Source organism: Balaenoptera musculus, chromosome 16 (genome assembly GCF_009873245.2).
Source record: "Balaenoptera musculus isolate JJ_BM4_2016_0621 chromosome 16, mBalMus1.pri.v3, whole genome shotgun sequence".
Lineage (NCBI taxonomy): Eukaryota > Metazoa > Chordata > Mammalia > Artiodactyla > Balaenopteridae > Balaenoptera > Balaenoptera musculus.
The window spans coordinates 25,363,673-25,379,078 of record NC_045800.1 but is presented as its reverse complement, the minus strand read 5'-3'; the positions used below and the strand labels follow the sequence as shown (position 1 = coordinate 25,379,078).

Sequence of the window (15,406 nt, the reverse complement as noted above, 5' to 3'; positions counted from 1 at the left end):
CTAGGTGATAATAAATGCTTCATATAGCACTGCTGAAATGATCAGACTGAGGGCTGGTCTGAGAAAAAGAGGCTCAGCTTTCATTTAAAGGGTGAACCAAACTGCCAAAAGAAGGGCTCAAGCTGTGTAATTTAATGAGTATAATGAGATAGTTGGAGCCTGACAGAATTTCATTTTAAGTAGCCTATTCCACGCTGAAAGATAAATCCTCTTTAAAATTCTAATATTAAGCTCCAAGCTTTCTTAACTTTTCTCATAAGCTAAGTCCAAATGGTACATTCAGTGTGACAGTTATAGGAGTTAATATTATATTTTTATACTGTAACTGACTAGAACATGATTTTGACTCAGACTAAATTTTGTTTAAAAAAATTAGTCTTCAATGGCTACTTCCCAGTGGAAAGTTTTAAAACCGAGGGCGATTAAATTAAAAGGAGAGAATGGGATAGCTGGGAACAATTTTAAAATATCACTTCATAGATAACATGATGAGAATCACTTTCAGGCTTTCTCCTTGTACCCTTACCCTCACTTTTTATTCTCAAAGCAATTTCTGATTAAGGCTACCAACTGCGACTGTTCATCTATTCATCTACTTACAGATATTTTAAAAATCTCACTTTCAGTATTAATAGACATTTTATCTAAAAAATTACTGAGTCATATAATATGTCTGCTGCCATTTATTTAAAAAAAAAGAGTTGATTTTGAAAATTAAAACAATGTCGAAAACAACAGTCGATAAGCTACAGCCCATGGACCAAATCTACCCACAATCTGTTTTTGTAAATAAAGTTTTATTGGAACAAAACCATGCTTGTTTGTTTATGTACTGTCTATAGTTGCTTTGGTGTTAACAATGGCAGTGTTGAATAGTTGAGATGCAGACCATATGGCCCACAAACCAGAAGACAATTATTGTCTGGCCCTGTACAGAAAAAGTCCGCTGACCCTTGGTTTAAAACAAGTATGCATATTGAAACTACACCTTCTGATTGAAGATCGTGACAATACCACAACCATAAATCTGAAAATAATTTTAATACCCTGGACATATATGAAAGTTCAAATATCTGATTGTCTTATAGGTTTATTTCTTACCTCTGAGATATCTGCACAAAAACCTGTTGTCTGCCTTAAGTTTTTTCTAATCTACAAAGCTTCCTAAGCTAAGTAGTACCACTGATATAGATGTTCCCAAATTAGGAAATAGGAATACCAAAGTTATATGAAAGTGATGGCCAAATCCTAAATATAAATACATCAGAAAATTAAGCAAAGGAGCATCTCACTGGTCAGTAGAGTCAAAGTAGGGAGTTGAGATTCTGACAGGTAATGTCAAAAAAAAAAAGAAGAAGAAGAAGAACTCCAAGTGTTACACATTCTTACCATGTGTATAACAGGAGGACATAGATAGTAGATGTCAGATATCAGAGCAGGTAATATTTACTGAATAACCCCAGTGTATATGGCATCATAATGCATATGCTATAAAACAGAGAAAAACAAGGCCCCAGTTTCCATAGCTTCTCTAGAATCAAAAATGATCACCACTATTGCACAATATAAATATTTTTAATATTATGAACTTATGCAACTCAAAAAACTACCTAAGGACTATTAAAACAGACTCAAGAAATTCCAAATGCTGTTTCAGTTATAGTCAATGAGTTCAATATACTATTTTAAAGTTCTTTTTTAGTTTATATTATTTAATGGCTAATTTCAAGGGACTCCTATCTTACCTTCTCATCAGTCTTAGAACTCCTGGCATATTTGTTTGAACAAGCTAGAGATTTCAGAAAATTTAGATCATGGAAGCATAGATGTTAGTGGCAACCATGGCAGGGCAAAAGCTTTCAAAAAAGCTTTGGTCAAGTGATATGTCCAGAGCAAGGGGATTCTCACCTGATCAGCAATTAGGCTAAAGTATCTTGACTTGTGGAATAACTGGCATGGTAAAAATGAAACGCTGAAACTTCTAGTAACCTATTCACATTCCTGTAGGCTTAGGAGGAAGTGAGCACCAAAGAAATGAGAGCAAGAAAAGCAACTGGTTCCCCACTAATATCAGTTTGCAGAGCAGCCAAAGTTCTGGGTGTAGTGCTTCAAGTTGATCAGTGTAATTCACCAATGAATAAATGTGAAAATTAGTACTACAGCTGCTCTGCTGAGCTACCCTGAGTAAAATCTACTGGTTAGCTGTAAAGGTAAAGAAGCGTGGCAAATAAAATTACCTGATGAGGATTTGGTATTATTCAATTTCTTCCAGCAGATGCAGTTTATAACTCCAGTGCTATCATCCACTGCAAGAGAAGTGTAAAAGTGTAGAACAGAGATATGGGCATTACAGGTGAATTAGCACATTGCCATTGCATTCAGCCGAACTGGAAGATGACATTTTCAATAGCCTGGTTGGGCAAATCCCTGACCAAACTTTTCTTCCACCCTTAGAAATAATCTCTCACCACACTCCAGTGGGAATTGCTTGTCTGCAATGTCCGTGTAATACATGAGCCCAGCAGAATGTAGTCAGCGTTTCTCTTACCCTATCTCAAGGGTATTAACCTCTCCTAAAAATGGTGTCCTCAGGAAGTTAAGTGCAAAGATCTCAATATCTGCTAACATGTAAAATCAGCCTTGTACTCCTACCCTGCAATCAGAGACCATTGCCTGATCTGTGGTTAGAGGCACTCAGAGCACAGCCATCTGTCACCATGTGCTCTCTCGCTAGCTTGCTGACTTACCAAGACAAAGCATCCCAAGTCTTTTGGCCTGGGCTTCTCTTTGAAAGAGCTTCTGCCCAGTCCTTACCACTGCAGCGGATGTAAGGAAAGCTAAGCATATCACAGAAGGGCAAAGTTTTATTTTCATAATAAAAAATAATTATACCTTGGTCACACAAGCAGTACTGGTCTGGCTTAATTTAGCTGCAGTGCAAGAAAAAAAAAAGAATTTCCATTGTACTTGGATTTATAACTGCAGAAAAATTTGCAGACGTTTCAAGGATGATAGGATCAAGGATGAGAGGTGTTTCTCTTTGCCTAATTTCTGACAATCTCAGAACAGAGGTTGATCAACATGGGTTCAGTGGGCTTAATGATTTTTAAAAAATCATCAGCTAGACTGTTGTAAAAACACATGTAATATAGAAGAAACATATGGCAACATTTCTCTATTGCTTGTTTAAATCTGTGTTTAAAGCAGAAACTGAGAAGAATACTAAAATAAATTCTAGATGGATTTTATTTTATTAAATACAATATAGGTAAACTTAAGAAGATGATAAAAAAATATGGGTGAATACTTTCAATCCTGGGCTTACAGTTGGTGGGGGGAGACTTCTTTAAACAGACCTGAAAATCACAACTCATTCTAAAAGTCTGATATATTTGACCAACTAAAAACTAACACTGTATAGCAATTTTCCAAATAATGGAGTTAATATCTTAATATATAAAGAACTCATACAAATTAATAAGGAAAAGACCAAAACTATAAGAGAAAAAGTGGCAAAGAAAAAGAATACGCCATTCATGGAAGGTATAAAAATGACCAGCAGGCATATGTCAGTATGCTAAATCACTAGTTACCAGAAAAAAAGAAGCAAATTTAAGTAACTTCTTAACTACTAGAATGACAAATATTTAAAATGCTGATACCCTCATATGCTGTTAGCAGGAGTGTAAATTCATACCAAATTTCTAAAGATTAAGTTTGGAAATGTGTATCAAATTTTGAAATGTTTATATCCTTTGACTTAGTATTTACTTCCAGTAATTTATCCTAAAGAGAAAAACGGAACAAATGCACAGATATATACATTTTGTATAAGGCTGTTCATTGTAATATTGTTTATAGTACTGGAAGTTGGAAATAACCTAAATGTTTATAAATATATAAGTGGTTAAATAAATTACAATGGCATGGCATATGAGAATACAAAGTTATAATGAAGATCCACGGTCATTGCTATTAATCTCATTGTAAAACAGAAATTGTATATATAGTCATATATATCTTATATATAATCTAATTTATATAAAACATTAAATAGTGTGTTTTGACAGAAATGATCTTAAGACATTAAAATGCTAATAGCAGTTTCTTTTGGAGTATGTAGAAGGAACCCCATATTCAATGTATACATTGACTGTAAGCCTAATTCCAGAAACATTAAAAACAGAAAGAAATAAGGCATATCTATATTTCTTCATATTAGGAACATGTTAGAAAAACTAGGAAGGATGTTCACCTAAACACTGATATTGTTTTTATCTGATTTACAGCATTTCACATGAGCTTTATGTACTTCATTAAAATTTTCTCTAGCTTTAAATTTTATTTTATAGTGAGTATCATTTTAAGAAGCAAAAAAAAAAATCAATAAGGACATTTTGAGTTAAAAAATAATGTATGACACTTCTAGGCACACTACTTCTCTGGCCAGTTTAAAATTTTGCCTTATAATTCTAAGTCAAAAAATATTAGCACATGAGCATTTGTTCTAGAAAACGTGAGGTCATTCTGGTCTTGACTGTAGTCTCCCAGGATTCTAGGTCTAAGCTTGAGTTGCTGCCAGGTGCTCTGTGTGCTCAGGGCACTGCCACCAAACTCTCTGACTTCCTGGTTGGTAACCTCTCCCAGCAGACACTGCCCTGGCATCCTGAGGCCTGGCTACTGGAAGGCCCTGGAAGGGGAGTGTCCTTGCCATGCTGGGCAATGTCCTCCCTAGCTGGGCAGCATGGCCTGGGCTGCCGGCCTTTTGTTTCAGCCATGGGACGAATCAGGGTGAGCAGGAAGCAACCCCAGCATATAGGCCTGCAGTGAGTCAGGAGGAACAGGACCTGGGACAGCAGGAGTAGCCACCTGGCAGGTGGCCTGAGAGCCAAGCTGGGCCTGAGAACATCAGGGTATGTGCAGCTCTCCCTTGAACAGGCCTCACAGGAATTAAAGTCCCAAGTGTTTATACTCTCAATTACTTCAGCCTTCAGACGCTTTTCATTTCCCCCCAAACCACAGATGTGCCATGCTCTCATGACATCCAGTCTAAGAGAAGTGTTTATTGGGAAGAGTCAGCCATATTGCCTTCATCTCTTTATGATGGGAAAAGGGGTTAAATGAAACCCCTTTAGGTCAGAGGCATTATATCTGGCCTGGTTCTACAGCCAGGACTGATGTCCTCAAATAGCCTCATTCTGATCTAAAAATCAGAAAATTAAAAACCAGATGCAGCTGATTTTTGGGGGGGTGGGAAGAGGGGCATGGGACAGAGAAAAATCTCTTTTTCTTTTTTTTAAAAAATTTTTTAATAGACTTTATTTTTAGAGCAGTTTTAGGTTCACAGCAAAAGTGAGCAGAAGATAGCGAGGTTTCCCATCATCCCCTGCCCCCTCACACATAGAGCTTCCGCATTACCAACATCCCCACCAGAGTGGTACATTGGTTTCAATTGATGAATCTACATTGACACATCATTATCACTCAAAGTCCATAGTTTACATTAGGGTTCACGCTTGGTGTTGTATATCCTGTGGGTTTGGTCAAACGTATAATGACATACATCCACCATTATAGAATCATACAGAATAGTTTCATTGCCCTAAAATTCCTCTGTGCTCCACCTATTCATCCCTCCCTGCTCCCTAGCCCCTGATTAACACTGATAGAAAAATCTCTTTTTCTTTTAGAATTTGAGTTATATGGAGACTACACAGCACACTGGAGTCAGTAAAGAGATTGGACCCATCAGTGGAACCTTGAGCAAGTAACTGAGCCTTAGTTTTCTCATCTATAAAATGGAAATAATATCTGTCTTTTCCATTTCAAAAGATTAGGAGAAGAATAACATGAAATTATGCATGCAGAAGTGCTCTGTAAACTGACGGATACTATCATTTCATCACTATCATGTCATCACTGGTACTTAGAGAGGAAGTACTATAATGTACTACAGATAACGTACTTGCCAGCAGCTGGGTATGCTGTAGGAACTTAGTGAATGTTTGTTGAACTGTCTGGAGAAAAAGAGAACTAGTATCTTTGGTAAAACAAAGCAGAGAAGAGATCCAGTATGGGGATGCATGACAAGATGATCTATTTCAGAGTTTAAAAAAAATATAAGCTGGGAAAAAGCAGAGGGCATGAGAAATCTCATCTCTCACATGTTATTTTATAAGCACAAGACAATCAGCCCCAGGAAAATGAATATATGTTGAAGAAATTGCATCTGTAAATTATCAATCATGCACAGACTGCCAATGAAATGTTCTTGGTCACCTAGTTCAAATGCCTTCTGTTTTTCCCCAAGTAGAACAAGAATACAAATCCAAGTGAATACAACAAAAAGTGACAATGTCAATTATAGCAAAGGTTGGAATTCAAAGTTAAGCTTCCCACAAAATATCCAGCTTGGCCTCTTAACTACAGAGAATCTTAGGCAGTATATTAAAATGATTACATTAAGCTCAATGCAAAAAAAAAAGTCAAGACCCATGACACTAAAATCATATTCTAACAGTTCGCTGGTGTCCAAACTACAGAAACCCTTTATTTAGTTTCCATCATCATAAGGGAAGGGAAATTTTCTGATAATGGATATTTACCCCTTTGGGTACCAAAAAGCTTTTTTTTTTAACTGTTCTGGATATAAATCTTATAAATTATTTTTCATATCTCCCTGTCTTCTTAAAGAGTCTACTTTAATGTTAATCTGGCCTTTTTATTTTAAAGGTATCAATATAAACATATATTACCATCCTTTGCTATTTATAGCTATGCCCTAGGTATCAGGTATCTGTCCCTGATCAACCAGTGACCCTAGACTGTAGTTTAATTCTTCTGCCTCCTAGCTCCCCAGCAGCTGTCACCTGACAATATTCATCAGTATCATTCCCACCCGTTGCCTCATTTTACACTTAGTCCATGTTGGTGGCTGCAAATGGTTCCCAATAGAGGACAAGTGCATGGGGGTTATGAGAGGCCCCAGCTGCTCTGAAAGGCTGGGGTTGCTTCAAATTCAATGTCCAGCTAAGTGGGGTCCTTCCACATAAACTCAATGTCAGACACAATTGTTCTTACCTCCATAACTGTAGAAAGCATCTCTTTCTCTCACTCCAATTACAGTTCCCAAGATATCTACCTGTTTTATTGGATGCCCACTGTAAAAAAATACACCTGAAATTAAAGGAAAAAAAAGGCAAAGTCCATATAACGTATGATGACGTTTTCTGCTTCAGTAAATGTTAACTGTGTCAAAAATCAGTGGCATGCTGCTTGCTAAAATTTCAGACTTAAGAATCAGCTCTTGACAAATGCCAAACCCCAAGAAATTCAGATGTCTTTTCCTCGAGGGTTATAAGTAGAAAGTGTGGCTTTAAAGAAGCTTGTGCTAGCACAGAAAAGAGAAAACCAATATTGTCCAACTAGATCTGGTTAATCTTCTTTCCACTTGTGAGAATGAAACGCACCTGCCTGTAGAACTCTCATAAGGGGCCTAAAAACAGCCGCAGTATTATGAGACACAACACAGTACTATATTTTGAGGGACTGGAAAAGGAAAGAGAGAGGAAACCACGAGAAAGGCTTCTCTGGCTTTTCTAGGAAACCAGTCATCATTTCTACGAATTAGCAGTAGCACTTTTTTTTTTTTTAAGAAAAAGAGAAGATAATTAGGTTACAAAACACTACCCTTTGGGGCCAGCAGATTACAACTCAAAAACTTCTCTTTTTAAAATTCTATTTTCAAAGCCTAGGCAACAGATGCCAGCAGGCAAGTTCCCGCCAGAGGAGAAGCGTGAGAGGAAGAACCCTACCCACCGACACCCAGAGGCCTTTTTTGGACTCCGTGACGGAGATGGAACTGAGGGACTGCGGGCAGCGGTGAGCCCTCGATTCCCACCCGAGACCCCATCGCTGTCCCGGCTCCTGTGGGGTCCCCAACATCCTTACCTGAACTGCCTATTTGGGCTTAAGCTACTTGCATTGTGTTCCTGTCACCTGCAGCTAAAGAGTCTGGACTAAAATCCTCTCCAGCCTTTTTTTTTCTCCCTACGATGACCGAATTCTTTACTTTCAGAAAGAGGCTATAAACTTTTAAATGGTGACTTCCTTTTCAAATAAATACATGAATTGTAAACAAAGAATCAGTCATCACTTCAGGCATTTGGCCACCCTCACCCTCTCTGGTCCTCGCCAAGCCTGGTCAGAGTCTGTCTTCTCCACATCCATGGGGGGAGGGGACCCCGCAGCCTGAACCCTGAAGCCCTTCAGAACCCCCAGAATGGCCTCCACTGATGGTTCTCTTGTTTCCCATGTGAATAAAGGGGCTGGGGACCAATCGCCCATGGCCGAGTCCCCAGGGGATGGACAAGGAGCTTCTGAGCCTCAGTTAGCCAGAGATTCCAGGGGAGTGAGATGTGGTTTGAAGATGTCAAATTCAGCCGAAAGAAGGGCCCTCCCCCTAGCAGGGGCATACTCCTAAAGATGACTCAGTGGATTGGAGACCGTGCAGAGGGCAACCTTGGGGGCCAAGAGCTGAAATGGCAGGGTCACATGAGGGAAGGAGCCTGGGTCCCTGTGTCATCCCCGGAGCAGAGTCGCTTCCCTCCAGCAACACTTGGCCTGAATAGGGTCAAACTGGCTCCACAGAAGAGCCATGAAATCTTAAGAGCGGGACAGTTCTGACCGACTTCTCCTGAGTTCTTACCATGGAAACCCAGTGATGACCTGTGGGGAGACCCTCAGTCCTCCAGCCCTGCCTGCCTGCACCGATCAGACACAAAGGAGAGAGGGCACCTTCAGAGGAGGGTGACCCCCATAGAACCTTTGCTGGCAGACTCGGGCTTCCTGCAGCAGAAGGGAAGTTTAAATGGGGAGAATGAGCCTACCCCAGGGTCAGGGGCATGGCATCCTCTGCTGAAGTGTGCCCCACCATCATGCCCTGACACGCTTGTGTGCAGAGACAGGCTATGGTATGGCCCTGCTTTGGTCCAGCTTTGCTGTAGGGCTGGGGCGGGGGGATGAGGGTGGCCTGAGCTCCAGACTGGTCTCTGGCTGCAGTCAGCCCTTTCTGCTTCCCCAAATGCGCTGGACTTTCTATCTGTGCGCTGAGCAAAGCCAAGTTAGGGAGAGCTCCTTCCTAGAACCTGACTGGCCTCTGCCTCCCCCAGCCTAACTGACGGTCTGTCCTGGTTGCCGGGCATTAGAGTCAGTGCGCTCCTGGTGCCATCAGAGACGGTACACCCCCCAGGGCTCTGCATGGCTGGTGTGGCTCCCAGGACACCGGCAGTGGGAGGCCCTGTGGACCCATGGAGGGCCTGCTGCCTGCCCCTGAAGTCTTTCCAGCTGGTCCAGAAGCCACTGTGGGGTGCTCTGCTGGTGACGTTGAAAGCTTGAGACAAGCCCCAGGGTTCTTTGGGTCTTCCTGGGACACCCTGGTATGTGCCGCTATGGTGGTTTTTATAATGAAGAGCCGACACACTTTAAGAAGGGGAAAAGAGCCAGCCAAAAGGTGTTCTGCCTGGGCTGAAGTATACAGAAAAGGCAAGTATGTAGAGAAGACTGGACTGATGACACAAGCCAACAAAGTCCTCAAGTCACCTGTGGTAGATGCCAGTCCTCCAACATTACCAACTCTGCACTGGGCAACACTTGAAAAAACCTGAACAGGTCTCCACTGGAGGACACAGTAGACTTTCTTGAAAAAAAGACAGAAAAGGGAGTCCCCTAAACTTTCTTTTTTTTTTTTTTAAATTTATTTTATTATTTATTTATTTATTTTTGGCTGCATTGGGTCTTCACTGCTGCTTGCGGGCTTTCTTTAGCTGCAGCGAGCGGGGGCCACTCCTCGTTGCGGTGCGCAGGCTTCTCATCGCGGTGGCTTCCCTTGCTGCAGAGCATGGGCTCTAGGCACACAGGCTTCAGTAGTTGTGGCACGTGGGCTCAGTAGTTGTGGCTCACGGGCTCCAGAGCACAGGCTCAGTAGTTGTGGCGCATGGGCTTAGTTGCTCTGTGGCATGTGGGATCCTCCCGGACCAGGGCTCAAACCTGTGTGCCTTGCATTGGCAGGCAGATTCTTAACCACTGCACCACCAAGGAAGTCCCTAAACTTTCATCTCATAGACTGACAATGCTCATCTTCAAGGACAGAGTCGCTCAAAGATGCAAAAAAACAAGGAAAAACATCATAAAAGCAACACGAAAAGAACAATGGAGGACAAATTAGCAGAAAATAACAGATGGCTTGAATAAAATCACAAAGAGAAAATTGATTGAGGAGGATATAAACTGCTTGGAAATAGAGAAGAAAGTTGCCGCAGTGTATAGAAACTTGAACTATACACGTCAGAAGCACAACCTGTACAAGAAGAAGGAGGACATGGAAGGGACTTCCCTGGTGGTCCACTGATTAAGACTCCATGCTTCCAATGCAGGGGGTGCAGGTTCGATCCCTGGTCAGGGAACTGAGATCCCACATGCTGCACAGTGTGGCCAAAAAGTAAAAAAAGTAAAAATAAAAAAGAAGGAGGACATGGAAAAAGCAATGGAGAGAACCACTTCCTTCTATTAACACTAGAATCCCCTCTATGAGAAAAGAACTTGAGAAAGCTGGATGGCAGCTCTATCGACTGAGAGAAAGCTTGATGAGCTAAGAAAAGAAAATAACAACAACAGATACTGGCTAATGCTGAGTTTAACTTGCAGCCTTCCCCAAGTGGTCCTTTCACTCCTGCTGCCTTTGTTCTACATGTAGCCCACAGAGCTCCAACCATATCAGGGGATCCATCCCCTGGATCATCAGGTCCCCAGGAAGGAGGAGGGTCACTCTGGAAGGGCTCAGGGACCCAGGGTCACAGGTAGCTTTGATTCAGCTTTCAGAGCAGTGACAGCCACACCCACAGCAAGACATCTGCCTTTTTTCTCTGTTTTAAAAGTACTTTTGGGACTTTCCTGGTGGCGAGGTGGTTAAGAATCCGCCTGCCAGTGCAGGGGACACGGGAGACACATCCCAAACCAAACCACCACAGTCAAACTTCATGATATTCTATTAGTTTAACTCTAAATTCACAGGTTAATTTCGGGGAGTTGACATTCTACAACCACTTTGCAAGGCAATTCAGACACTAACTAGCCAGAGTAAGGTTGAATTTCACAGGTTAAGGACACTGTCTCCCACAAGAGACTCTCACTTCAAGCATCAGCCCCAAGTTTGAGGGTCCTCGGGCCATGCACACTTCTGAGCAACTGGCTACAAACACCCTCCACAACAACCTCAGGTTTGATACTTTAATAGAATGACACACAGAACTCAGGAAGGTGTTATACTTAAGATTACAGTTTTATAATGAAGGGGACAAACCAGGACTAGCCAAATGAAGAGATGCATAGGACAAGGTCTAGGAGAGTCTAAGCATAAAGCTGCCATGTCCTCAGGACACATCACCCTCACACATCAAGTATGAGTACCAACCAGGAAAGCTCATCTAAGCCTCAATGTCCAGAGTTTTAATTAGGGTTCATTACATAGGCAAGATTGACTGAATCACTGCCCACTTGACTACTCAATCTCCAGTCCCCCTCCCCTCCTGCGGGGTTGGGTTGATGTCACCTGGCTCAAAACCAACCCTCTAATCACATGGTTAGTTTTTCAGGCCTGAAAGGCCCCCACCCTGAAACTACCTAGGGGTCCAGCGTGAGGCACCTCATCAGCATAAACTCAGATGTGGTTCAAGGGGTCCACCATGAATAACAAAAACACTCCTATCATTCCAGAAATCCAAAGATCTTCCAGGAACCTCGAACACAGGCCAGCCAAATTCTTCATTACACATTTGTTTCTTTTTGTGTGTGTAAGATATTCTTTGCTGTTTAAACATTTCTAAATTTTATGCAGTCAAAATAAAAGGTTTATTTATTTTTTTATGACAACCAAACCAAACACAACAACAAAACAATACAAAAATAAAAACCTAGACTAGTAGCATTTCCCACCCCTCAGAACCCTAGAGCATAGTCTAAAGAAGATCACTCTATGAAATTATGGTTAATGTCTTCTTCAACCATGAGGTTTTGAAACCAAGCAGGGCCCTCCTGGATACAAAAGCATTTCCATGTCCCTCGTTTCTTTTTTGTAGGAAAAAGGCTTCAGGATCCTAGACCTTCCCTGAGTTCCAAAGGGCAGATTCAAGTAGTTACTAATTAGGGGAGTGAGGGAATGCAGAAACAAAGAAAAAGCAGTCAAGAAACAATAGTGCAGCAATAAAACAGAGTCCTAGTTCCCCCTCAAGGGATATACCTAATAATCTGATATACACCTTTGAGTTGTTCTGCAGGAACTAAGACCCTCACCCAGGTGGAGGATGGTAACTACAAGCTGAGACCCCACACCGGTCAGAACCAGAAGGTTGATGATTGAGATTCCTGGAATACCACCCTGTTACCTCACCACCAACCAATCAGAAGAAAGTCATAAACCCTGTGGCCCTCACCCCAAATGTTGCTTTTAAAAACTCTTACCTGAGGGGACTTCCCTGGTGGCGCAGTGGTTAAGAATCCGCCTGCCAATGCAGGGGACATGGGTTCGAGCCCTGGCCCAGGAAGATCCCACATGCCGCGGAGCAACTAAGCCTGTGTGCCACAACTACTGAGCCCGCGTGCCACAACTACTGAAGCCCGTGCGCCTAGAGCCCATGCTCCGCAACAAGAGAAGTCACCACAATGAGGAGCCTGTGCAACGCAACAAAGAGTAGCCCCCGCTCGCTGCAACTACAGAAAGCCCACGCACAGCAATGAAGACCCAATGCAGCCATAAATAAATAAATAAATAAATAAAAACTCTTCCCTGAAAACCATGAGGGAGTTTGGGTTTTTTGAGCCTGAGCTGCCTGTTCTCCTTGCTTGGCCCTTGCAATAAACCTCTCTCTGCTCCAAACTCCAACGTTTTGGTTTGTTTGGTCTCACTGTGTGTCAGGCACACAAACTTGGGTTTGACAACAGTTTCATTTTAAAAACTACATCTGAAACATTACCACCAGTGACATAACAAAGATCACTGGGAGAAGTTTTCCTTGGTTTGTTGTTAATACATTATACAGTTCTTCACCCACAGGAAGAGTTAAGCTCTTATAGCATCCCTGATACTTCCTTGAGTACCTACAGAAGATCTTTAAGCAAGCCTGGCATTTGGTGTGAATTAATTTCTTCCTGAGGAGATGAGCTATGAAGACTACCAGACTGTTCTGGAAAACAGACAACAGTGGGGGAGGATGGCTGCCTTCCAAGGAAAAAAACCAGATCATTTCCAACAATACTTAGAAAAATGAAGGTGTGGTGAAAAATCTGTACAAAAGGCTTTAGTATAAGGTCATCCAAATATATCTGTACATAGAACGGGAAACACACAAAACGTGGTCTCATTAAAACTGCATGCTTGAGATTCTTAACTACTTCTGACTCATAGCTTTCTAGTCATTCAAAATAGCAAAGAGAGTTAAACCAAACTTCTCATATAGCACAGTAAACACGTGAAGATTCATCCACAACTATGTAAATTACTTAAATTTACCCTAAACTATATTTGCTATATTTGGGGGTATGAAGATCCTATCTTTAGTGACCACCACTCTAATTTAAAAAAATGATTTCTTTAACTTTACATCTATAATGCTATGTTGCTCCAATTACTACTACTTGAGAGCCCACCAGAGGCCAGGCACTGTTTAAGTGCTGGGATTACATAGATGAACAAGGCACATGATGTCCTTCCTCTCAGGGAGTTTATTTTATTTTGATTCTCATCTATTCAAAATAAAACCAAACCCCACAAGAAAATCAGGCATGGTTAATCCTCATTTTACAAAGAAGACACCTAAACTTTACAGGTGAGCCACATGCCCAGGCCAGGTAAGTGGTGAAGTTAGGAAAGGGAGCAAGGCCTGAGCTTTCCACCACAAGCAGGCCCAGAGAAAAACTGAGTATTTTTAAATATGAAAGACCTCAAACCCAGGTAAAAAACATTCTTCAGTACAAAGTTACTCCCCCAAGCATCTATTTAAAAAATAAAAATAAAAAAGAGACTGTTTTTAACTTGCACAGAAATGAACTTGAGGATCCACGTTATGTCAATTTCAAAGCCTGCAGCTGGAAAGGCTCTGCTAAGCCCCTAAGCCCCAGATTTCTGTAGCTTTCGGGAAGGGAGGGTGGGGTGCAGATGCAGCACAGAGCAGTCACCAGGCCGACCAGCCACATACCTGGCACCTGGCGGGACTCCTTCAAGTCCAGGATATCCCTGATGTAGAGTTTTGCGAAGGCTAGAAACACGGGATCCAAACCCCACAAGAGGGAAGGAGTTTCCTCTTCACACCGGCTGGATTCAGACTGCATCAGGAGGCTGGGCTGTGGCTTCCAGCCAACCCTGAAAAGCTCTGAATCTAGAGCCGAAGAGCTAGATGGGAGACAAAAATCAGGACGCAAAGCTGTTAAAGTGGATGAAATCCGCACGGCCCCCAAGCTGTTCCCGGACGGGCATCCCGAACTCGGGAAGGGGTAAATCCAGGGGTCCGGGGCCTGTCAAACTGCACGTCAGGGGCCTCCTAGAGCCGGTGGCCTCCTAGCGCCAGAAGGGCCGGGCCTGCGCGCTCCGGGGGCCTGGAAAGAGGTGTCTCTCGAGTGACGACCCGTGAGTTCCTTATGGCTCTTCCCCAGGAAACTCCTCTGCCCCATGGGAGTGTTTCTCCTTCTCCAAAAGTACCAATTTCTAAACGGTTAAACACCAACTTTTCACTCTGGGGACAGATGGCCATATATGCGTACCCTGAAACCGCTTTAATGGGTGGAGTCCAGAGAGGAATGGGCGTCCTCGTGGCCACACAACCGAGGGGCAGAGTGGGTGGGTCTGTCCGTAGCCCTGCCGCTGCACCTTCCGGTGTTCAGGATGACACTGAGAAAGGATGGAAAAGGAAACGAAAAACAGATCAGCCGTAGCCCCTCCCGCCGGGCCCGCGCCCGCGCCGTCGGCCCGCAAGTCCCCGGAGCGCGCAGGCCCGGCCCTTCCGGCTCTAGGAGGCCACTGGCGCCCACGGCCTGGAGGCGCCGCCGCCGGCCCCGCCCGGAGCAGGAGCGCTAGGCCGAGGTCACCTCTGGTGCTCCCAGCGGGGGGTGGGGGTAGGGCCTGACACCATCCCTCGCGCCAGACCAACCACTGTGTCCCCGCCCCGGCCTTTCCTTCGCGCCGCCCGCGGCCCCGGCCCATCCCCACGAGGCCACGCCCCACTCCGCCCGCGGCCACGCCCCATTTTGCGTCTCGCAGCAGCTTCGCCGGGTGCTCTCTCCCAGGTGGTGGCGGGGTTGGCAGGGCTACGCGGGGTCCGTTTGACTTTAGCAGCGCCCTCCCTGAGCCTCCGCGGGA

The 15,406-nt window shown here is 43.2% G+C and overlaps 1 protein-coding gene across 4 annotated transcripts in view; it reads right to left on the bottom strand.

The window, feature by feature from the left end:
* Positions 1-15,205, bottom strand: part of STN1 (STN1 subunit of CST complex) — a 36,352-nt gene extending 21,147 nt beyond the window's left edge. Inside the window, exons 1-4 of one of the 4 annotated variants that reach the window (XM_036828710.1) lie at positions 14,812-15,205; positions 14,250-14,443; positions 7,081-7,176; positions 2,238-2,306 (exon numbers count right to left, since the gene is read on the bottom strand). In XM_036828710.1, the coding sequence (XP_036684605.1) occupies positions 2,238-2,306; positions 7,081-7,176; positions 14,250-14,382 (298 nt within the window). In that variant the 5' untranslated portion in view covers positions 14,383-14,443; positions 14,812-15,205. The remainder of the gene's footprint in view (positions 1-2,237; positions 2,307-7,080; positions 7,177-14,249; positions 14,444-14,811) is intronic. The other 3 variants (XM_036828707.1, XM_036828708.1, XM_036828709.1) reach the window with 3 other exon arrangements.
* Between the last annotated feature and the right edge of the window lie 201 nt (positions 15,206-15,406).